The 24487-nt window shown below is 51.7% G+C and overlaps 1 protein-coding gene across 13 annotated transcripts in view; it reads right to left on the reverse strand.

Annotated features, from left to right (window-relative positions):
- The window catches only part of DAB2IP (DAB2 interacting protein), a 196360-nt gene that overhangs the window by 36854 nt on the left and 135019 nt on the right, over positions 1-24487 (reverse strand). Inside the window, exon 1 of one of the 13 annotated variants that reach the window (XM_051807491.1) lies at positions 7169-7590. The exons of 9 other annotated variants lie outside the window; for them this stretch is intronic. In XM_051807491.1, coding sequence (XP_051663451.1) covers positions 7169-7281 — 113 coding nt within the window. In that variant the 5' untranslated portion in view covers positions 7282-7590. Of the gene's footprint in view, positions 1-5404; positions 5507-5745; positions 5897-5973; positions 6777-7168; positions 7591-24487 lie in introns of those variants that run through there. 3 more of the 13 variants (XM_051807492.1, XM_051807494.1, XM_051807495.1) reach the window with 3 other exon arrangements.

Genomic DNA, 24487 nt, shown 5'->3' on the forward strand with positions numbered 1-24487 from the left:
ACCAGGAAGTGGCAAGGGAAAAAATAACTTGAGAGAAAAGGGAGCAGCTGCTTTCTCTATGGCTTGCACCATGTCAGATGTTCCTATGCCAAAGCTCTGATCCTGGTAACTCTGACCTTTAAAACCCCTGACAAGCACTTTAGGGGCTTCCAAAGAGACCAAGTGTCCCTGTCTACAAAGAGAGCGTGACGCCTTCTCCAAAGGCATGGAAGGACAGCAATAAGAGGAGTTTGTGATATTCTCAGCATGGTTTTTCATGAGCAAAACAACAATGCTCCCAGTATACTCCCCAGATTGCTCTGCTCTGTGTGTTGAGTTTTGTTGTTCTCCAGAATAAAACTGACCAAAACAGAGAGAAATGTCAACAGTGCATGCAAAATTCATCGCTTCCAGTGAATGACACGCCAGGCTGAATCTAGAAAACAGCCCAAGGAGATTCTAAGATAAAGGGCAGCAGAAGATAAACAGGTGCTTCTCTAGATTTGCCATTAAGATTCAGGCCATGGATGAAGCCCCAGGTGCTAACAGAACTGCCTGCAGCTGGTTCTCTGGCTCAGCATGTTAAATGGGCAGCTCTGAGTGCCACAGGCCACCCTCCTGGCCAGCAGCACCGCAGGACACCCAGCCTGGGGACACACGGCCCGAGGGCTCCGGGACAGCACCGTCCCCAGACACCTCCCTGCGCCCACCGAGGCACCAGCCAGGACCAGCTGTGGTGGTACCTGTAGAACATCTGCAGAACAACCACCACCACATCTTTCTGAGGGGACAATCCCCAGCCCTCAGGCATTAAAAGCCCGGGGCTGGCAGAGCCCTGTGCTGGATCAGAAGCTGCAGCTTCCCAGCAAAGGCTCTCTGTGCCATTAGCGATTCTCTCAACTGCCCACTCACCCCGTATCTCTATGGTGAATAAATTGATCTTTAGGAACCCAGCACAGTCATTTCCCAGTACTTTGTGGCAATTTTACACTATTTTCACAGAAAAGGGTCCCTCTCCTTTTCCTCTGAATGGTACTGTAAATTAACTCTAATACAGGCAGACAGATCAAGTTACCTCAGAATGCTGAGTGCAGAACCAATATCCAGCAGCTCAAGAACTGACAATACAGACTGCTCACCCAGTCCAGATAAGCCCTGAATCGAGGTATTTATGGTAAATCTTATTTCCATATTTTTAGGATGAAATTAGAAAAGGTAGATAACCAAGCTGCAGTTGGTTATTTACTTGCATTCTTGTGTAGACAAATATAAATATTGATAATCTAAACCCACAGCTCAGGACTACATACTCTCACACACATACACATACCTCACTGAGCTGCACTGCTTCATGCTGGCCTAAGAATTTTTATTAAAATTAAAACAAATCAAGCCTATTTTTCATTTAAAACTACTGCAGCTGCAAGGCCACGGGTGGGAATGCAGATGTTCAACACGAAGGATTACCGGGGGGAGATTCTCAGGACATATTATGCTCTCACCAGATTCAGCAAATGTGTATTTATATCCCTCCATGCTCTGCCGGAGGCCTCTGGGAATCCTAAAATTAACGGGACTTTTTCAGGGAGGTTATTTGTCAGGTTCCTGCCTCGGCAGGACCTGCTCCCACAAGGTCTCTCCCACTCCTGAGCGGCCGATGGGATCCGACCCAGGTCAGCAGCAGACACATTTCTCACCAGATGCTGCCTCTGTGCAGAGGGAGCGCTGCAGGTCTCAAACCAGCCCTAAAAACCCAGCATCTGTCTCTGTATCAAGAGCTAAGTGGGGAGATGTCATTAATTAGAGACTCTCCTTGGAAATCTTGGTGGCAGGGATGAGGGATCTCTGCCAGCTCAGCCCTGGCAGTGCAGGATGAGCAGAGCCCCCTCCCAGGGCTCTGTCCCATCCCATCCCCTAGAGCTGGCCCCAACGCTACTGACTTAAGCCGGAGCAGCCCAGCACAGTCTGGGGTGGGCTACAAACACCCTGGAGGAGGGTTACATAGCACCTGATTCAAGGGTTCTTGCATTTTAATACCTGTTCCAGCGCAGAGAGCACTCCTGTCCCTCAGTGACATGGCACTTACAGCAGGGGCCCACATACTGGAAGACGTTTGCCAGTCCCACAGACAGGGAGAGACCATAAGTTGTTTTCCTGACTCCACGAGCAGCATCCATAGGGACAGGGATCCCCGAGTCCCTGCAGACCTGTGCTCCCCGTTAGCCATCCCACTCCTGAGCAGTCAGACACAGCTGGAACACCATTTGCCCACGGTGAACACACACTTCCAAGACGACAGAGGTACTTGGTTCAAATTCACGTCCCTGCCATCACTGCTCAAGACACTGCCTGTGGGGCCATCCAATCTCCTGCTCCAATAACTCGCTGTGTATTCCAGGTCCCATCCTGGTTTACGTCAGCTGATCTAATTCCAATCCTACACCTTTGTTTTAATATGGTGGGAACGGCCAGCTGCCCAGAGCCATCTCACAGCAGGAAACCCTCTTTCCAAACAGCACATTCTGTTCTTTTTGCCAAGGGCCCTTTTTTAATCCCTTTCTACTTGCCTAAAGTTCAGTTGAAATGAAGGGGGGAGGAAAAAAATCTCATAAAAGACCACATTAGTTCTAAAGAGAAATAACATTACTGCTACTGGCACTGACCTGGCGAGTCCCACAGAGCAGCAGCCACTCTCTGGCTATTAAAGAAAGAGCTTTGCTGCCCGAGAGCAATGAGGGAGGATTGTTGTGCTAAATAATAAAGTCATAAAACATTACCATGTGAAGGGATGCATCCCCTCTGTCTGCACCCTCCACAGCCAGCAGAGTATCACCAGGCTGTGACAGCACACCCAATCCAACCAGGGCCATGTGGACTGCAGGGAAGTGGACTTGGAAAAACAGGTATTGAGGGACAATCCATCCTCTCCTCATACAATTCCAGTGCTGGGTTTTGAGCAATGGAGACAGCAAGCAGGACCTCAAAGAGACAACCCTACTGGTTCTCATTTCACAGCCTCACCTGCCTGAAACCACCCAGCTGCTGCTCCTGTGGTTTTATGATGAAAACCTTCCTGGCTATTTTCGAGAGGCAGAAACAAACAGGGAACCTGGCTGGGTAGCTGCAGAGGCATGGAGCAGACACAAAATGTAACACTGAAACATGAGGAAAAAACATAAAGGGCCTTTCTCAAATCTCCTTCTGTTCTGCTCTGAGAGCATGAGCAGGTTGGGGAATTCTGAAGGAAGCCCAGGCACTAAGCTGAAGATGTCCCACTAACACCAGCTGCAGAGCCAGCACTGTGAATGCCTCCCCAGTGTCAGAGGGATCTGATCTCCTAAATTACAGGTTTGACTCTGTGACACGTCTCCTGGGCAGGAAAGGTTCCCTGTGTGCAGCTTTTCAGGCTGGCAGTTCTGTTCTGTGACCAGCCAGGAGCAGGTTCTGTAGGGCAGCCCTGACCCTCTCCCTGGCACACGCCCACTGCAGGGGGTCCTCTGTGCCCAAATGCAGCAGCACAGACTGTCAGATCCACATGCAGCACAGACAGAATTTAAATCTGTCTCCAGCCCAGGGATTAGGGGTTTGTTATGACTGAGAACAAAGTGCACAACTCCAGTAAATTGATTTGCAACATCAGATGGGAGAAGGATTTTAGCAGCCGCAGATGGGAGTAAATCACCCTCTGCCAGCTCTGCCCCGTGCCCGCTGTCCCACCTGAGCCTCCTGCTGCTGGGTCACACTGGGAACACGCTCTGCAGAGCCCAGACTGCTCCCATGGCTGCACTGCTTCCCACTCTCCTCCACAGCAGCTCTCCCCAGGGCTCAGCAGCAGCACCCGGGTGCCGACTTCCCACTGACCTCAAGACCACTGCTGGGAATTCTCATCCCTCCCTCCCCTGTGCCTCATCCTGCTTCAACCTAACAAATAAATATAAAAGTGATGTTATGGGAATAGCCATGAACAGCACAAGAGCACTTGCATGCTTCCAGAAGATGAAGCATATTTTTTTTCCTGTAGGAGAGGATGTGGGGATGAAGCCTCAGCACACAGCAGCACATCCTTCTCCATGTTTGGCTACCCTGAACTTTCTCCTGCCGTTTCCTGAAGTCCAGCTGCTGATCTCTGCCTGGGAAACGCTGCTCATCGCACTCACGATGGGAACCTGGTGTTATAGGTTACCCTTACTAATGCAACACCTTCCCTGAGCAACACAAAGGACATGTAATTAAACTTATTAATGCCTGCCCTTGTTTTTAGACTGTTCTCAGTTTCAACCGGCAGCAGGATTAATTACATTCAAAAGGACTCTGTCAGCTCATACCAGATTCCAAACGTTGTTTTTGCCAGAGCAAACCTGAAGGATGATTTTAACCCGTGACATTCACCTGAGCGTGGCTATTTGTTTGTTTAACAACGTGCCACTGGGAAGTTTGTCAGTACAGCCAGCAAGGGCAACGATGGCATTTGTGATAAGCTCTGAGGAACTGCAAAAGCAAGGGAAGGGCATCAGGAGCAGGATGCAAACAGTGATCAGAAACATATACCTGTGTTTCAATCATCAAAAATGTTGTTAGGGAGCCAAGGAAGCACCTTCTCTCTCTTTCCCATGAGAACAATGGCACCAACACGTCGCTTTTAACAGAAATCAACACTTATATAAGAAAATTACCTTTTCTTATTACATCAACCTAAACCAGCCTAAACAGTGCTGGATCTGAGGACATCTGATGCAAACAGCAGTGACAGATCCACCCCTCCAGTTTGGAGCCCGAGCCACAGCACAGCCCTGAGAACGAGTCGTTCCCACAGCACCGGCTCTGGAGCGAGCAGGGCCCCGAAAAACACCTGGGGCACGTCCATGGCAGCAGAAGCGCAGCCGGGATGTTGTGCTGCTGTGAGCACCGAGCCAGAGCCCCAGAGCCCCCCGCTCCCTGCAGCACCCCCGGGGTGCTCCCAGCTCCGCTCCGGGCTCACAACCTCCCGCGCTGGGAAGAGGGTGGGGACGGAGGGTTTGATTTTCATCACCGAAATTTTGCGTAACACCAGCCTGGAGGCGGAATCCGGACAAGGCGGCAAAGGCGAGGCAGGATCCGTCCTGCTGGACCAAAGCACACGGAAATGGAGCCGCAAGGCCCATCCCCGCACCGCGGCTGCCCAGGGATGAAACGGACGCTGCAAACAAACCGCGGGCACAGGGAGCGAAGGGACGGACACCGCCGGGCCGGGCCGGGCCGGGATGGAGCGGCTCTGCCAGCGCCGGTCCCTCCAGCGCGGCGGCCTCCGCGCCCCGGCCCCGCTGCGCGCCCTCCGCCCCGCCCGGCCCCGCCGGGGCCGCCGTGCGGGACCAGCTCGGCCGGGGCGCGGGGAGTTCGCCTGGTCCGCGCAGGAGCCGCGCACACCCCCGGGCACCCCCGCACTCACCCGCAGGGCCCGGCCCCGCCGCGCCGCCGCTGCACCGCCACCGCCGCCCCGCTCGGGCTGGGCCATACCCCGCTCCCGCCGCCGCCACCGCGGGCGGGGACCCCCGGCCCCGCCGCCCCCGGCCCCCGCTCCGGGCCGGCCCCGCCGCCGCCCCGCCCCGCCGCGGCCCATTGGCTGCGCTGTAGCTGGGCAGAGCGCCCCGGGCCCGCCGCCCCCGGAGCGTGGGGGTTCCGGGGGGCATCGCCGTGCCCCGCCAACGGGGGGTCCCGCCTCGCCCTCCCGGCAGCGCCCCGTGCCCCGCGGGGCCGCCCCCGCCGGCCGCGTCCCCGGGAGCCGCTCACCCCGCTCCGCATCCCGCCTGTCCCGCCCGCCGCCCTCATTCTGCTGTGATGAACCGGGGGGAAAACGCAGCTCTGCGGGGAGAAAGCCCGTGTCGTGCAGCCGCTGCCCCGCAGCGTCCCCCGGCCCGGCACCGGCAGCGGAGGGGAGGGACGGCGCCGCCCGCCCGCCCGTCCCTGCCCTCGGCCGCGCTCCGCATTCCTTTCCCGTTTGGGAGCCGAGTCACTGACCTTTGCAGCAGCGCGATCCACAGCAGGGAGTAGCGCCTGCAGCAGCAGCCGGCGGCCCCTGCGTGAGCCATGGTCCGCACCCCGCGCGGGGCCAGCCCGCATCGGCGCGGGGCTCAGCGCGGGGCTCCCCGGGGGGCTCCGGGGCCGGGCGGCCTCAGGGAACGCGGCGCCCGGGGCGGCAGGTGAGCGGCAGAGGAGATGGGAGGCAGCGCAGAGGAGAGGGGGAGGCTGCACGGCATGGTCCCACTGTCCCGACTGCCACCATCCTCACCCAGCCCACGCCGACACGTTCCCAGAGCCAGACTGCTGCTGTCATCCTGGCGTATTCAAATGCCTCCATTACTCATCAAGAACAAAGTAGGACTATCTAGTAAATGAAAAACCACCACATGGCACTGTCCCCTGCCTCTTACTGATGGCTGCTTCCTCTTCCACTTTTCAAAGGCTAGTGTCCATGTCTGCAGCAAGGCATTAATCCTCCAGCTCATGTGAGGCGGCTCCGGATCAGCAGAGAAAGCCGACACCTGGGCTGCAAACGCTGGTCAGCATTGGAGGGGAAAACGAGAAGTAAACATCCCCAGGTGACAGCAATACTCGGGGTTCCTCCACAGCACAGGAGAAGGAAGCAGGTCTCAGAGTGGGAGACAGGCAGGTCCTGCCCGAGGCAGCAGGTCCGAGTCTCGCCTCCTCCTGGGACTCACAAGCTGGATTCCCAGCCGGACCGTCCCTCCAGGCAGCAGCACCGTGCACGGCGGTGACAAACAAGTCAAAATTCGCAGGTTCTCTGCCCAGTTCCAACACTAACTCCCTGCACAGCCTCACCCACGTGCCTTTCCTCCTCAGCCAGGGAGGGGGCCATGACCCTCTCACCTCCAAAGGATCCAGAAAACATGAAGCAGGATTACTGCTGGGCTTCACTAACAAGGAGCTCTGCCTCTCACCTAAAGCCAGTAGGGTCCTTTCTTCCTTCCAAGGCAAACCAGTCCCCACCACACTCCGAGGACAACGGCACCAGCTCACCAGCCAGGCTGGCAGCAAAATACCCAAGTCACTGCCTGTCCCACCTTGCCTCCTTAGCAGAGAACATCCAGACCCCTTCCCGTTGCAGTCTGCAAACAGCGCTCTGGATTTAGCACATTTTGCCTCATTTTTGCCTCCCCCCATTCCGCCCGCCAGTGGTTTGAAGTTTTCTCACCCTTTCCTGGCAGATGCCATGCAGAGAGACAAGCTTGCTGTCCTTGATCTGCTTTTCAGGGCTTCTATAAAGTAGGGCACCAGCATCAACCCAGCGTCAGGTTTTTGATACATTGCTGGAGTAGCCAAAAATAATAACAGGCGGCTTCAGTCAATCTTTTCCTTCTCAAATCTGCAGCAGCAGCAGCACAGGGGTCCTTTGTGTGGCAGAGTAAAAAAGATGGTGCACGCCAGACTGCAATCCTGGTCAGCAATCCAGAGCCATTCCTGCCCGGATCCGGGCTCCCCGCAGCTCCTGAGTCCTGCACGTGGGTCCTCAGCACGGAGCTCTTGCCTTGTGGGGTCCCCTCTCCCAAGCCATCCGTGTTTTGCTCTCCCTATTTCCTCTAGCACTTTATCTCCCGGGCTGCTGTGAAACACTAAGGTCAAGTTACAGTTTTACCAAGCCTTTTATCTTTCTGGCAAGGCACGAAAATGCAGAACCTGAACTTTGGAACAAGCCCTCGCACCTGCAGTGGGTGGAGAGCAGAGCAGACCCAAGGCAGTGGGAGAAGGGATAATCCAGGTTCTCTGCAGCCCAGCAATGGAACTGTCTGTTGCACGTTCAGACACTTTATTAGGAGACTCTGGAAGGAAGTGCTGAACCCAACAAACATGTGCTTTGGCCTGTGCCCCCGCAGGAAGCCAGCTATCCTGGGAACTGTGGCAGCTCCAGCTGACGTAAGGACCCAGCACGGCTCTGCTGCAGCTTCCACATGACAGCAAAGACCAGCAGGACCCAGCCAAAGAGCTCTGTCTGCTGGGAACTCCCCAGTTGAATTCCCCCTGTCCCCAACCTGAAATTCCAGACGGTTTGTGCAGGACTGGGACACGAGCCAGGCATCAGGGGATGAAGTAAGGTTTGACCTTGGAGCCCCTGTGCTCTGTGGGTCTGTTGTGCTGCACATTGATTCTCCACACTCTCACCTTGGTGAATGACAACTGTGTTTTGCCAAATGTTGGGAAGTGCCACTGCACCCCTGCCCCATCGATCCCGCTGGGCTCGGGATGGTGTCTGTAGCACACAACCTTCTTGGGGCTCCAGGCCTGGAATGCACAGGCCATTCCTTGCCCTCTCCCTCTCCACAGCCCCTGGACTGAATACCCGTGTGTGGCTCGGGAGGTACAGGAAAAAGCCAAAACTCTACAGACCAGGGCCCTGGGGACCACGTTGTCCCCTTCCCCAGGGAGTGCCAGGCAGTGAAGGAACCACATCCCACTGACTCAGTGTTCAAACACTGCTGCAGGGAGCATTACTGCCACGGAGAAGAAACCTGTGTGTCAGAGTCTCAGCTCCTTTTATCCAAGCCAGGGCTTATCCAGCTTCCTTCCAGCAAACTCGTGCCTCATCCCTCGCCTGCACAAGGTGATGTTTCCCTGCAGAAACACCTGTTCTCTGTGTTCAGCAGGTGATAACACAGGTGTACAGCACAGCCAGAGCTCTGACTGTCACTGCAGCGCTGGCACCGTCCCTGGGCACTGTACGTGACCTCCACCCCACCCCTTCTCCATATTTGCACTCCTGTTCCTGATGGGATCCCAGCACCCACCCACCCGGCTCACTGCTCAAGAAATGGCATTTGTGAAAGGAAAGCTGCTGTGCCCGGTCACAGGGCAGGTAAACAGTTCCTTCCATGGGTTATTACAGGAAGTTTTCCATTCCCAGTTATTATTTGTGGTATTTATAGCCCTCTTTTCTTGGGTCATGTTTTCTCCTCTGGTCCCAGCCCGGCCTGGCTGACTCTGAGGAGGATGGTCACAGCTTTGCCTCCAGCAAAGCAACCTTTCCACACTCCTGCCATGTTTACCTTTTGAAGCTATTAAACCCAGATATCTCTCACTTTTTATTGACTGTGAAGCCAACGCTTTATGCTTTATGACCACGCTGTCTATCACTGGGAAACAAACAATTTTCTAATAACCTTGAAGAGTTAGCACTGGAAGGGATTGTGATTATCCAGATGTATTCTAAACTTACGGTTAAAATCAAATAACTGTTGATGTTGTAAAAGCACTTATTTTATAAAGTGTGAACAATCTCATATTCCAGCATAATTAACATTAAAATACATGGAATTGCACAGCTGGCTGGCTGCTACTGGGTTGCTTCTCAAGCACTGGGGTGGGCACAGTCATTACTGTGGGGTTCTTGTGGAAAACTCCTCAGTGCCTGTACTGCAGCCTATGGCACTGTCAAACAAGGTCCAGATTTCTCTGCAGACATCACTAAATCGACTGTCAGGACTCCCAAAGTTCCTCCATCAAACTGCATATTCCCCCTGTCACTGCCACACAGCCCCACCGTGCCACCTTCACTGCACTCATGGCCGGTTATTCTGTCCTTTGGTTCAGTTTCAGCAAAAAGGTAATTGGAGGCTGAAGGGCACAAAAATTACCTGGGCCTTGCACACTGCAGGAACAACAGCCAGAATAAACCAAGAGACTGGGAAAAGATTTCTTCACGTGCTTCATTAAAACCTGCTCCACGTCCCCCAGAGCTGAGCTGCAGCGATGGGGCAGAGTTGACTCGAGCACCTCTGAAAAATCAGGCACCGTATCAATAATGTTTCCACTGAAAGAATATTTCCTTCTGACTCCAGCCACCTTTTACACCGTGTTTCAGAGCAGCCAGACAGTGGATCTGACCGGCCAGTTTCTCTTTCTGCTTATAATTAGCTTCACTTTTCCACTCTCCTGAACAAGCATTAGACTTTCCTCTAGGAATGTAATCCCAATCACCAAGAAACCTGTCTTTACTGAGATGCCACTCATCTTTTCTGGGGGTTTTATTTAAAACAGAACATTGTCATTAGCAGCAGATTTTTCTAAACCTTTTTGTGAGGTCCCATTCCTGCAAACATCCAATATCCTTCCGTGCGATTAGTCTCGCTTCAGAGACACCACTTAACATTCAACCACAATTTGAGCCAAGACATTTGCAGGAGTCAAGTTTTGAATTTCAAATCTAAACTACAGAGAGGTACCAGTGGCGAATGACTTTGAGCCTGACAAACACAAATAGATGTTTTAGCATCTAAACTACATTTTCCTGTGATTTGTCCTTCTGTCTAACAATACTGGCCCGTATAATGGCTTCAGTTTAGTAGGGAAGAGCTGACTTTGAAGGCTGAATGATGTTCTTCAACAAATTGATGTTCTTAAACAGCAACATGCAAAGAAGGAGAAGTTTATAATCAGAATAAGGTTGGGAAAGTGCTATTTTGCTGCTGCTGAACTTTCCCATAAAGAAAAAAGAAGAAGGAAAGCTCAAAGCATTTTAAAGTTTGTTTTGATTGTGTTGTTTTAATCCATAGCTGGCACCAGGATATAAAGCTAATTTCTTCCAATTGTTATCTGCCTTCGAGCCAGATAGGTTTTAGTGTCTTTCAGGGATTTAAAGCACATCCTTCTCATGGGAGCCTTCTTCTCAGATGGAGTGAGAGGCTCACACTCATGAAGCTGGTGGTTTTTCTGTGCCTCTCAGAGCTGTGACTGTGGGAGATCAGTCCGGGCACTGCACCCACTGTCCCCTGCTCTCCCTGCCTCCGGCACCTCGGAGGAGACAGCCCTTGGGAAGACACAGAATATTTCTGCACTCCTGCAGCACAGGGCAAAGGGAAACTGAAAACCTGAAAGCCCCGAGGAATGCTGAAGGCAGAGCCAGAGCTGGTGCCCAGTCCCAGCCCGTTCCCTCTCTCCCTGGGCTGGCAGGAAGCTCCAAGCCCCCTTCTGCCAGCCTGGGGCTTCTCCTTCTGGGGTGCTCTCCACATCCAGATACCAACAGAGACCAGGAATACTGACACAGGGACCTCAGCACCTCCACAAACAACCACATCCATATGAAAAATACAGGTAGGAAGAGGAAATATTCCCACTGATAACCCTTTTCAGGAATGACTCATTTGTTTCTCCTGGAGCAGTGTGAGGTACAGCTCTGCACCAAACCCAGGTCAGCCCCAGCGAGCCCCCTGGACCACCCTGGCTCTTACCATTCCAGACTCCATAACCAGGGATTAAACTTGGCAATCCTGGGGTGCACTGCATCACTTCCCCAGCTCATTTTTCTAAGTGCAAGTATCATTACTGCACACTTCATGCAATGCCAAGGGCAGCTACTTCCAGAGCTGATGTAAAAATTGTTATTAAAACTTACAAACTGTGAAAAACTCTTATTAAAAAAAAAAAAAAGTCCAAATCCTGGCACTGCCCTAAATTAAATTACAGCTGTGAGCTGCCAGGGGTACCTGGATAAGCACAGAGCCAGGCGTGCGTGCAGCCCTTATCCACAGCCCACACCTGCTGCTCCCTCCTGGAAGTGCCACTAATGAACACCCTGTGCAGCCCAGAGGGTTCCAGATAAGGGAAAGGTCAGAGGAATGGCTCAGGAGTGAGGACCAGACTGAACAGGGTTCATAAATGACGACCCCACTTTAAACCTAAAATTAATTTTTTCAATAAATTAGGGCAAGTGAGCTTTCCTCCAGCTCAGACAATGCAGCTTTCCCTGGATATGGGCTGCTGGCAGGAGGAGGAGGAGGAGGCACATGCGCTCAGGAATCAATGCTAATACCCTCAAAAATTAATCTCTGAAAATTGCTTCAATGGAATAGAAACGATTTCATATAAATCTCTGTATAGCAAGAGCTGATAGAGTATCACAGTGATACCTGGAGTAAGTACAGAGAGAAAAAAACAGGTTTTGTCTTTCTGTAACACAGGGTTGGCGTGGCCACTCTGCCTTCGTGTGCCTCAGTCTCCCTGCTGTGGACACGGGCTGGTGCATCAGGGGATCTGGGAAAGCTGCTGGGGTCTGCTGAGAGCTAATCGGGGTTACACAGGGTGGTGTGGCTTCCCCAGGATGAAAACACCAGCTATTCTACTTGAAATGAGAGTCATGGTTTGGATTTCAAGATGCAGCCGGGATGGCTCTCTCCAGGGAAGGGAGGGATGGGCTCTTATCGCAGCCATGGGAGCGTGTTGGGCTCGAAATGTGTTCCTGAATGCCAATGTCTGTGCAGATTGTGCCTTCTGGTACCTGCAGGACAAAGCCAGCCATGGTGGCAACAAGCTCTGCAGATCTAAATCAGACCTCTGAAGAACAAAGTCTCTCAGCCCGGCTGAATAACATATTAATTAAAAGAAGACAATGAGCAGCGTGTCAGCTTTGCTGCTGAGAATTCACCCGGGGAGCTGCAGACCTGCAGCCCCCCCTTCACTCCACCTGAGCTGTGCCTGTGGGGCTGCTGAGCTTCCAGGGGCTCCTGTTGGTCCTGTACCCAGCCCACACCTCTGCACAGATCCTGGGCAGGGGACCCAGAGCCTGCCTGCCAGCCACAGGAAAAGGGGCAGCAGAGCCATCCAGGGCAGGGTAGTCCAGACCCAGTAGATCTTCCTGAACAGAAACACTTTTTCCCATCCTCTGGATGGCATGTGGATGTTCCTGAATGAGCTCTCTCCATAGATATCTCCACCCTCATCCTCTACACGTGGGAGCCAGAAGGGAGCTTGGCCCAAAGCTCCACACTGGGGAGGGGATGGAGGCAGGAACAGGGGCAGGGCTGAGCCCCAGTTCAGTAGCTGTACAGCAGAAGCAACTTCCTTTTGTAACCAAGCTATTTTAAATCAATCTAGTCAGACAGATGCAAAGCACTGAGACAGATGCACTGAAACTGGTTTGATCCTTGCCTGAACAGGATTAACTTGCTTCAGTTATTAACCAAATTAAACCCCAGCTCATCATCATTGCAAAAATGACTGTATTTTACACTCAGTTGTGTGGAATTTTTGTAGAGGCAGAACGTGGGAGGATTTTCCTTTGTCATAGGTGTTCAGGGTCACCACAGAGCTCCCCCACAACCTGGCCTGGGCTCAGATAACTCCTTGGGGTAGATCTGTGCCTGTCTCACCTGCAATTTTACTCCATTCCTAATGTCTAAACCAACACTTTAGGCCATTAGCCTGTACTGATCACAGGAAGAGTTAAAACTATTCAGACACACGAAGAGCCTGAGCTGGTGTAAGTAGATTGAGTTAAAATAAACACAGTTGCACAGACCCCTCTTTTTCTGCAGATCCAGCCTGGGTTCAGTTCTTGCTCACAGTCCTGGCTCTGCCTTTTCCACAAAGCCACTTGCTTTGCTCTGTGCTTCCCAACTCTGCAGGGTTAAATCTGCAAAGCAGGACCAAAAAATTTTTGGTTTACTTTCTTCTGAGAAAATGCAAAATGTTTGGATCTGGAAAGTTAGGGTTTAGATTTTATTCTTGTATTTAATTTCTTAAAACGCCGATTTCCACATTTTTTTCTTCCTCTGGTGGAATATAAAACCATCATCCAAGAGAGAAGAGCTGACAACCCCCTCTGCCCTGCTGCCCATCCGCTGAACTGCTGCTATTCCAGTGCACTAAACCACTTTTTCTTATCCTGACAGATGCTGAGCTTAGGTCAAATCCCTGGGAATACGTGGGGCCAGCGTATGCTCTCACACACAAAATTGCAATCTGCTCCTGAGCTGATGAGGCTGCCCTGGATTTACACCAGCGCGGCTCACCCGGGTCCGTGTGGAGGGTGTGTGGCCGTGGGCACACATGGGCAGCACCAGGGATGTGCCTGCTCTGATCAGAAATCAGGTGAGGTGAAGAGAAAGGACAGAGTGTGATGGGCCGTGGAGTCCCCACCCAGCCCGGTGACATCCCTGTCACCGTGGGGAAGTTTAACCGGCTCAGGCTGCGCCGGCGCCGGACTCCCCTCGGCTGCTAGAGCAGTGATTGACTCTGGTCACACAAGCTGTAAATCCATAAATCAGAACCTGCTGCACTTGGGGAGGCAGCTGACAGGCTGCGAGGTTTAAGTGACTAGAAAGATTCGACTCCTTCCCTGAGCAGGGCTGTGCTGGCCCAGGGCTGCCAGCTAAGGACTGAACTAGGGCAGGGATAAACAGGAACGGCCCAAAAAGCAGGAGGCTGAACTCTGGGGTCCAGCTCTGCAAATCCCTGCCCAACATCCACTGCCCTCACTCTGCTGTTCCCAGCCCCTGCCACCCCTCTCCTTGGTCCCTACACCTCTTTTCCTGCCCCAGACTCAATCAGATGGGCACATACAGAGAGGGCTTAGAAGGAAAAACAAGCTACAAGAGCTGCCCAAGACTAAGGTGAGACCTGCAGCATCCCCAGGTAGGGAAGGCAGGGAGAGAGGACATGCAGCACCTCCAGGGAGCAGTAGGGCAGGCAGGCAGCAGGCTCCCACTGGTCCTGGATGGCCCAGATGCCATGGCCAGCACTGGAGCAAGGAAGATAGAGAGGAGAACAGCAGGTGGTGGCCTGGTGGGCAGTGAGGGGGCAGAGCCCGGGCACCTCCCAGCCCAGAGCCAGGCCCAGCGGGACTCACCTCGCTCCGGCAGCATGGCCCAGCTGGCTGTGCCTCCACTCCCTGCCAGCCTCCAGGAAAGAGCCTGGGTGCCTTTATATACCATTGCACTGCACCAAAACTGAAAGCATGAAGCGAGTTTCCAAATGAGCAATGGTGCTCTGAACCCAGCAAAACAAAGTCCAGGATCCCCAGGCCTCTGATGTCACCATCCTGCATGAGCAGCATAAAGCCTAAAATGGCTTCATAAAAAGCTGGGGACATTTAAAAAGTAGGTGCTGTGTGGGCCTGGATTGTACTGTCCTCTCCAGGACAGGACTGACCCCCTGCCATGTCCCACTGTCACAGGGCAGGGGGCAGAGTGGGATTCATCCAGGGGACACACAGCACAGCCAAATGCAGGTGATTCAGCTGAAGCTCCCAGACAATTCAGGTGAAAGAGGAGCTCTTTTCAGCAAGAGCTGTGCCACCTCCCCATCCAGGATCCCACCTACTGCCCCCCAGACAGGTGTCCCCTGCCCAGGCTGCTGCCCAAGGGTTGTACCCCGTGGATAGGTGGGGTACCCACGTTGTACCCAGGCAGAGGCCACATGGGGTTGCAAGGGGTGAATGGTCTTGGGGGACCTCATCCAGCGCCACTTCTCCGGTGCTGCTCAGAAGCAGCAGCCTGGCCATCCCAGTCCATACTGGTTTCACACTGTGAGGGGAAAAGCTTCCTTTCCTGTGCTCAGCCCCCAGCATCTCTGCTCTGCCTGGCTGGGTTTGTAGCTCCCTGACTTCATCCTCCAGCCCAGGATAATGCTGCCAGCTCCTGAATCCCAGACACACACACACACTCCCCCCCAGTCAGACACAGACACACTGGGGACTGGTCCCTGTGGAGCCATCACGTGCAGTGATTCACCCCGGCCCGGGCCCTGTGCATGTGGCAGTGCTGCCTTTCCATGAGGAAATCACAGCCTGTCAACAGGAATTGCACCGAGGGACCCGGCTGGGGGTGAGTAACAGAGCACGTTCTGTGACTGAGTCACTGCATAACCTCCAGTCATATCTCATTTACAGGGCACAAGGGTGACAGTTCAAACTGCTGGGCTCGGAGCTGGGACAGGGACAGGGACAGGGACAGGGGCAGGGACAGGGACAGGGACAGGGACAGGGGCAGGGACAGGGACAGGGACAGGGACAGGGGCAGCACTGGCACAGCACTGACTTCTGAGACAGCGACTGCCAAGGCACAAAAATGTCCCGTGGTTTCTTCACTTGAGAAAAGCACAGGTGCTGAGGGTCTGGCTGGCTGATGCAGGGTAAAGCAGGGATAACACAAGAGGATCTTCCCTGGGATGAGGGATGAGTTAAATGCTCTGGGCTTTCCAACCTGCGGCTCCTGCAAAATCCAGATGCACCAGCAGCTGCCACACAGAATATAGGGAATTTGGGAAAAGCTGCCAAGTGCCTTCTCTCTGAAGGGCCCACAATGCTCACATCCACATTACAAATGATGGGATAATAACTTAGATTTTTTGTTTAAGGATTTTTTTTTGTTTAGTTTTAGTTTTTTATAAAGAGATTAGTGTTGGAGGAAAGTTCAGGAAGCTCCAAGTCTGAACAGTTTTTTGGGAGGAGGCAATAAAAAAACGCCTGCATTAGGTTGATGTGTGATTCCTGAGTACAGCCTTGACCTACCTTTGACATGTGGCTTCCTTTATTCCATCCTTTATACACTTTATTACCTTATGCACTTTAAGAAACAAAATTACTTTTTAATTCCTTTGCCTATAGAAGTGTGAAAGCAGCTTCTTCATAAATCCAATGAGACCCCAAGTGGAGCCAGGAAGCCACTTGAGTTGTGCACCATAAACACTTCCACGATGAGAATTAATAAGTCTCTCTGAGGATTGGGAAGTGTGCCACATGCAGCATTTCTGAGTCCACAGCCCTTTTATCTAAGTTGTTTTTTTCCTTTATCCTTGTCTCACTCTATGACAGTTTTGAGATTTTTGGCATCCAAACTGCAGCCCGGCTTGTCAAGCTAAACATCAACAGAGCCTTTATATGTACGTGAGAAATGAGAATAGAGACAAAAATAGTTATTAACTCTGCTTTTAGAATACTGAACCAGCAAAGTGGCTGTGTGCCAGTGGAGGAAGGGGCCTGGAGCAGTTCTGATCCACATCTGTTTAACACTGTCCAGTCGCTCCAGCGGAGCCGCTCCCCGGCGCCGGATGGGAGGACTTTCCTCCTCCGCTCTGTTGTTCCCCAGCGACGCTGAGTTTGGGCTGTGACCACATTAGCAGGTAGCAAGGAGCACATCTGAAGTGGAAGACCTGGTGCTGCCCTGTCTGCACCCCGGGGAGGGGAGGTGGCTGCTCCTGGAGCACATCAGTGGGTTTGGCTCCTGCCGGGAGCACTCCGCGCACCGGGATGGCCCCGCGGTGCACACCCAGGCACCGTGTGGGGGGACAACACAGCTGAGAAGCACATGCTCAATCCACCCTGTGACACTGGCATGGACCATCTCAGAGCCCTCAGCATTCCAAGTGGGAGCCACATCCCTCCCTTGGCCCTCGGAGGGCGAGTGCTGTGCAGGGACTCTGCTCCCAGCACGGTGACACTCCCTCCACCTCACTCCCATCCACACAAACTGTTTCTCAGAGACCATCCCAGCTTGCTGCAAACACTAAAACAAGTTTGGAAACACTGGGAACACTGGACTCCATTAAAAAGAGGTGCTCCATGCCAAGGCTGAGAGAACAGGAATGTGACCCAGCGGGACTGCCTTGGCTTGCAAATGGCTCATGGACAAAGCTCGCTCTTTCTCCCTTGCTTTTCACCACTGCCAAGCAGGGCCTCGCTCCCTTCATTCTGGCAAGTGTCTTAGGTAAAATGTACAAGAATTTCCCTCCATGGAGTGAATTTTAGAGGAGAAGTTGGAAAGCGGTGCTGGGTGACCAGCTGGAGCTCAGCAAAGTGCTGGAGCAAAGTCCTGCAGAACTACCCTGGACGGCAGAACACCTGGCCCAGGACTGCAGGATGCTGCAATACTTACAAGAAATTTTAATTATAAACAGGAATAATGGGCATGGCCCAGATCCTCATCCACTGTGGAGTGCTTTCCCCACACTTTGAAATAAAGCCACTAAAATCAGAGATGTTCAGCACCCATTATAAGACTGCTAAAAACTCCAGCTCCTTTGGCAATTACTATAAAATACTTGCAGGCAGTTTTTAAAGGCATTAGTGAGATAAAATGAATAAAAGAAATACTGCTGTTGAGAGGTATGTTAACCATTTGCCTTATCATCCAGCCACTTTATTTTAATGAGGTTTGTTTTACTTCTGATATTTGCTTTGTCACACAGCGCAAGTCTCTGAGTATTTCTGGGTGAGATAAATGACTTTTGAGCAGGTGGGGCTGGGAGTGCTGTGGGCTGTGGATGCCAGCCAGGCTGGGCACACTGGAAATGCAGTTGTCACTCATGCCCTGTGTCACTGTGGGCAAGCAGAGCCTCTGCTTCCATCACACCAAAGCTCTGAGGGCTGCAGGTCAGGGGTGTTTGGAGAGAGCCACATGTCGATCCCGCGAGTGGGAGCACAGCTACAGGAGTTTTATTTATGGTGATATTAAATATGCAACAATCATTCCCCAACATCAGAGTAATAAACATCACTGCTCCATCTGATCTGGAATCAGCAAGCATGCTTCTCACATTCACAGGGAGAGACAAAATGCTAAATTATTTATGCTTTGACTATGAACAAATAGAGAGAAATAAGTGAATTTGGTACAATGCAGCAGAGCAGATTCGGGGCCGATTATTGTACATCCTTCAATCAAAACAGACTCTGTCATTACAATTGTTTCTCCTCCAAAAAAAGTGGGTTAAGGCAGTCTAATTGAGGGATCAGCAGAACAATTTCTGACAAGTTTCTTCAGATCTGACTTCCCATGTACAACCACCGCCCCTCTCAATCCCTGAGTGTTTATCAGGGTACAGCACCAGCCGCAGCAATCCCATAGGAAAGCAGGAGCTGACTGACTTCCCAGGACACGAGAAGACCCAGCTGGTTGGTAGGAGCAAATGTATTCCCAACTATGTTTTACAAAACTTCTAAACCAAATCAATCTGATGTGGTCACCGAGCACCAAAGCAGGAGAGAAAAACACAAAATTGGACCATTCTGCCTCATATTTGCACTTCTGATCATGTGACAAACTGTTCAAAGCCAGGGTCAGTCCATCTCCAGTGATTTCTGCTCCACCCTGTTCATGACAGAGTGGAACAATCCTGCAAATGTCAATCAGGAGTCACAGAGTTGTCACCTGGCCATAAACTGCTGCTGTCTCTGTATATGGGCACGAGTCACAGGACCTGCCCAGCCCTGGGATCAGGCTCCTGGCTCTGGCAGTGCCTCCCAGGGGAGGACAGGCATTCCTGAGCCCTGTCCCTCAGCCAGTGGCCAAAGGGGAGCCCCGAGCCCCCAGCACAGGGCTCTGGCCCCGCAGGTCTCGGGGTGTCCTGGTCATACAGGGGGACACGGTCCCCCCACCACGCTGTGCTGGGCTCAGCAAGTCACTGCAAGGACACCAAACATCTTAAATCCAGTGCTTTCATTGTACCTGCACAGGGCTCTCTTATGTTTTATTCAACACTTCCCTGCCCATACAGAAGGCTGAAAGCACCAGCACAGTAATGAACTCATTTATGGTCATTAGAGCCATTAACCAAGGAGGGCTGTGAAGGTTCAGGGCTGTTGTGCAAGGCTGGGGAGCTGCAGATCAAGGGTTCTCCCCCTCATTCCCAGCCCCAGCTGTGGGAAGCAGAGGAGTTCTCTGGATGTGGAGTGCATGGCCCTGCTGAGCCTCAGCCTTGCCACTGACGGATTTTAAACATCCCAGGAAGCTCAGCCATTAAGTGAATGAATCAAAGATACTCCAGAGCTGCACAGACACCTTCCTACTTTCCATATAAATGCAGGATCACTATTACACCTTCCACGCTGCCCTGAGACCTGTGGCCAGAATTAGCCCATGTTTGCCATGCCCCACTGACATTTCAAGCTTGGCAGGTATAAAAATCCATAGGGAAAGTGGTGCAACTGCAGGAGGAATGACAAGAATTCTGGGACAGCAATGCCCTCAGAGCCTGATTTTCAGCAGCCACCTCAAGCCCTCTGCTACCCACATGTGTGTGCGTGTGATAGGGAAGGGGATGAGATGGGAAAGAGGGGATGAGAGCTGTCCTTCAATTTCTCAACAGTTCCTTAACTTAAATCCTTCATTCTGAGTTTAAGTACTAAATCAGGCTCAAGGAAGGAAAAACTTAATTAATCAGAGGTAGCCAAGTTCAAAGTGCGCCTGGGGTCGGCTTTATTACTCCTTCACTTTGGAGGTGCAGGGTTTATGGATAATCCCTGTCTGCTGCAGAATGACAACTATGTGGTGCCTTGTATTATTTCCTGGCAGTAACTAAATTTGAAGGTCTCCTTTCCTTCCACTCATCTTTTTAAAGTTTAATATCGTCACAGAAATATAACCGAGGGCCATATATAGCACAAGGGTTTAAAATACCATGTACAGCCTGGTGACACCATGTACCAGCTCCACACTGTACCTTGCACACTCCCCAAGGCTTTTGATCCCAGTGAAACTGGGAATTACTGGACAAGAGCAAGGGCTGTGTGGTGCCCTGAGATAACAGGCCAAGGAAGCCCACTATCCTCTGCTTGTTGAGTGTCTCCACATCCATAAATCTGCTGCTCAATGCAGGGAACCAAATCATCATAACAAACACCTGATTATCTCCATAACAAACACTTGATTATCCACATGGATAGAATCACTCAGGAATTTAACCAACACCAACAGCCATCAATTACCTGATTAAACAGCAGCAATGCTAACGCCATCAAAAGCAGAATCAGGTCTTTGTGGAGCATCCCCCGTGCCCACCTCTGCCCAGGGGACTGACCCAATTCCAGAGGGTGGAGGGATGTCACCTGGAGTCACCCTCCCTCGCTGCTGGAGTGTGGTGACACTCAGCCTGCCCAGCCTGCCAGGAAAGGCTGAGGGGCACGAGGGCTGGGCACACTCCAGAGTGAGGACGTGAGAGGGACAAGAGCTGCTCAAGCTGCAGGACAGCACTAGTGAAACAAGTGGCTCAAAACTGTCTGTGAACAGATTCAGGCTTGAAAATCAGGAGAGGGCCTTTAACAGCTAGAGAAGTGAAATCCAAGATCAGCCTTCCAGGAGGAGGGAGAACAGGGGAGAAAACCTCAGTGATGTTAAGATGGAGAAAGTATGGTTATGAAGGATATTCCAAAACGTGGCCATCAGGAACAGAACAGGTCTGGATCTGTTGAACAAAGAGGTCCCTTCTGGTCATACGGAAAAGGGCCCGGCTGCTCTAATGATTTCCTGAGTCTAATGATTTCTTTGGCACGTACAGAGACGCACAGCCAGTTCCTGGATATCCTTCCCGGAGCTCTGGTGAAGAAGGACAAGTTGAGGCAGAGGTATCCAAGCACAACAGCTGCTCCCAACTCTCACAGCAGCCCTGGCAAGGGAGGGCAGATCAGGACGATCCGGAGGCTGCGGTCATTCCGTGTGAGGCGGGATCGGCTCCCGCCTGTCCCACAGGCAGGAGTGTTCCCACTGCACAGGCACGGCCCCGTTCCCAGCAGCCCCAGCACGGAGGGCTGCATGGATGGAGGTGGCTGGTCCCCAGCCAGGACCAGGCAGGTGCACTTGGCTCCCCAAGGGCTCCCACAGTGCCCCGTGCTGGGATCCGTGCCAAGACCGGCATCTTCCAGGGAAACATTTGTTGGGCCTGGGACGGTGAGTTCCACCCCGTGCCTGAACAGCAAAGCCAGCATTTAGTTCCTTCATCCCCACGCGAAGTATCTCATTTCAATTTAATTTCACAGTTGTAATGGATTTTTCAAAAATATTCAAGAACATATTTACTTTCCAACATCTTATTTCCTTTCGCATTTGAAAAAACTTTCTATCTAATCCCTCAAGTCATCCTACAGTCTGAATAATTTCAGGTTTTTAATCAATAGCTGTCAGACTTGTCAAATTACTTTAGGGACCACAAAGCAATTTTTAAACATTCATAAACCCTCGTAGAACAGTTAAGTGCACTGAATTTTAAAAGAAAGAGGAACTGAATAACACTGATCAAATAGGATTATATTCTGGCAAATTATAAATTAGTTTTTTTATGAATCATCTCGCAGCTACTTATCTAGTGTCAGGCTTCTTCTGCTGCAGGAAGAAGTGACTGTTCACCTCTGGAGAAAGAAGCCTTTTCTTTCCTGCCCCTGACCCTCCTAAGCAGGAACAGGGTGCAATGCTTTTTCTGTTGTCCTTTTTAAAAGCAACGTCATTATCCAGCCAGCTACCCTGGGGTTCTCTCCATCATCCTCCTGCCTGGGCCAGAGATGGCCAAGCTGCTGCTCTGAAGCTCTACAAATGCATCCTGGCTCCTGGCATCCTTCCCAACCCTGCCTTTGCTTCCCAGTGTGCTTCTGGCATGTGAATCTGTCTGACATGTCAGTCTAGAAATGAGGGTCGCCAAAAGTTCTCAATTTATTGGACATCTGTACCAAACCACAGCTTGAACCCTTTATGGGGAGGATTTTCCACGTTGCACTAAGTCAAACCCTGAGGTGAATGTGGGAGCCTGTGCTGCTGTTGCCTGTTCTGTGCTTGTTCTGGGAGCAGAGATAAAGAATGTCTGAAGGAGTCAAACACGTTTATCCAGAAATGACTTTACACACAACAGTCCCACGTCACCATCGCAGCATCTTTCTTAAATTTGAGGGATGTGGCCTGAATAGGGAGAAAAAAAAAGAGCTTCACAGCTACACCAAGAATGCTGGAAGACTTCCAGGAAAAAGTACAGCCCAGATCAAAGAGGAGCTGAAGGATGCTCAGAAGAAAGGAACGTCTGGCTGGCCACATGCAGACTAACAACCCTCCATCCTCCTCCTTCCAGCAGAACTGATTCCTCAGAACCACCCCAAACACACCTGTGCTGCTCCCATTCCCTGGCAGGCCGTGTCCCTCCTTGGTTCAGGAAGAGCTGGGCACCAGCACAGAGCCCACCCAGAGCCTGCGAGCCCTGTCGGTGGCACTGGATGCACCACGACACCAGGGACATTCCTGGTCCTTGGCTACTGGAGACAGGCTGGGCCAGGACAGTGTTTTCCTGAGGAAGAGCTGTCAGCAGGAGGGATCACTGCTCAGGTAGGGCTGTGGGAGCAGGACACATCCTGCCTGCTCCAGGCAGGACAGGGGGGTGCTGAGGTGCTGGAGACACGCACTCTTTGCTGCTGCTTCACACCCAGTACAGAGCCAGCCAGGAACCAGGGCACAGGCCTCCCAAGTCCTCCTCTGGAATGCTTTACCTTCTCCTGTGCCTTGTTTCAGTACTGCCAGTGCTCCAGCACTGCCAGCCCTGCTCCCACCCCACAGCTGGCCGAGTGGGCATTAAACACCCCCCAGCTCTGCATGTGCTGCACGTGCCCTCTGCCATAGACGTGCAATTTTGTCTGTACAGCCCCTAAACACCAAACAATGGCTGCTTTTGACCTCTACACCGGTTTATGGTTTCCCAGAGGACTCTTGCTGTTGCCACCCCCATCAGCTGAGCTCTGACAGCGACAGGGGAGCCCTGTCCTTCCCTCGGGGTGCTGCCGACAGCAGCTGCCACACGCCTGCCCAGGCACTGATGCCCCGGGGCAGGATGTCCAGCAAACACAGATCTGGGATATCCAGCTGACCTACTTTTGACAAAGGCTCCATGCCCAAACCATCCCTCTGGGAGCTGAACCTGTCCTGGCTTTGGGAAGGCTCGTTCCTGGGGCCCAGGTGGCCAACATCTGCCCCAGCTGCTCCCTCGGCTCCGGCCGGGGCTGGGGATGAGTCACACAAACAGCTCTGGGCAGGAGCTGGGAAAGGGCAGTGTAGGAACTGCTTGCTAGTCCAATTCAGACGGAAATGTGGGATGTCTGACTGATTCACAGTTGCTTATTTTTGTAGTTCGAGCTGAAGATGCAAAAATTTTTCTCAATGAGAACATCTCAGCAAGTTCCGATGTTTTTAAGCTTGCTTTGCTTTTCTCAGTGAGGTGCTTAGTGGGTTTGTCAAGCTCGATATCACAGACATCAAAAAACTGATAGTCTCATTCAGCTTTCTCTGTATTTAGCTTCTTTCCCTGCATTTGGCTTTACCCCCTGCATTTAGCTTATTGCTGTTTGCCCAGTAAACCAGAACACCAAACACACCTCAGCACACTGTGCTAACACACAACAGCTCATACAAACACATGTGCAACCACATGAATTGTCTGTTCTAGCCCAGAACAAAACAGTCTCAAGATGTAAAAAACCCAGTAAAGAATGATCAATCTAAATCAACAGGAACAGGACACTGAGCAGAGAAGTTCAGCATAAATGATGGATCAACTTTTCCTTTCAACTGAAATGATTAACCCTCTGAATTACACTTGATAAGGATTCAAACATTCCATTACTTTGTGTTAGTAATAATAATAAAATCAAAGTGCTTTTTGTCATGAGATACCTTGCCCAGGGATTTGTTAAAGAACATTTAATTACAGGGCTATTTCATTAAATGTAAAATTTAAACTGAAGACAAGAGGCTGTGATTTGTGGAAAAAAAAGTAACAGTGAATAAGAGGCACTTACAGGGTCCAAAAGGAGATAAACACCCTAATAGAAGCACTGAAGAGCAAATTATCATATTCAGAGAAAGAAACCTTCCTGGGACCACCAGGACAAAAAACAGAGAGAAGAGGACTGAACAAAATACAACCAGACAAGGGGAAAACTCTCCACAAATGGAGTAAGAAAGTTGGAACAACTACTTCAGACATGAATTTTGAGCTGACT

This window comes from Manacus candei, unplaced genomic scaffold, assembly GCF_025592945.1.
Source record: "Manacus candei isolate 608988 ecotype Guabito, Panama unplaced genomic scaffold, ASM2559294v1 h1tg000071l, whole genome shotgun sequence".
Taxonomy (NCBI): Eukaryota; Metazoa; Chordata; class Aves; order Passeriformes; family Pipridae; genus Manacus; species Manacus candei.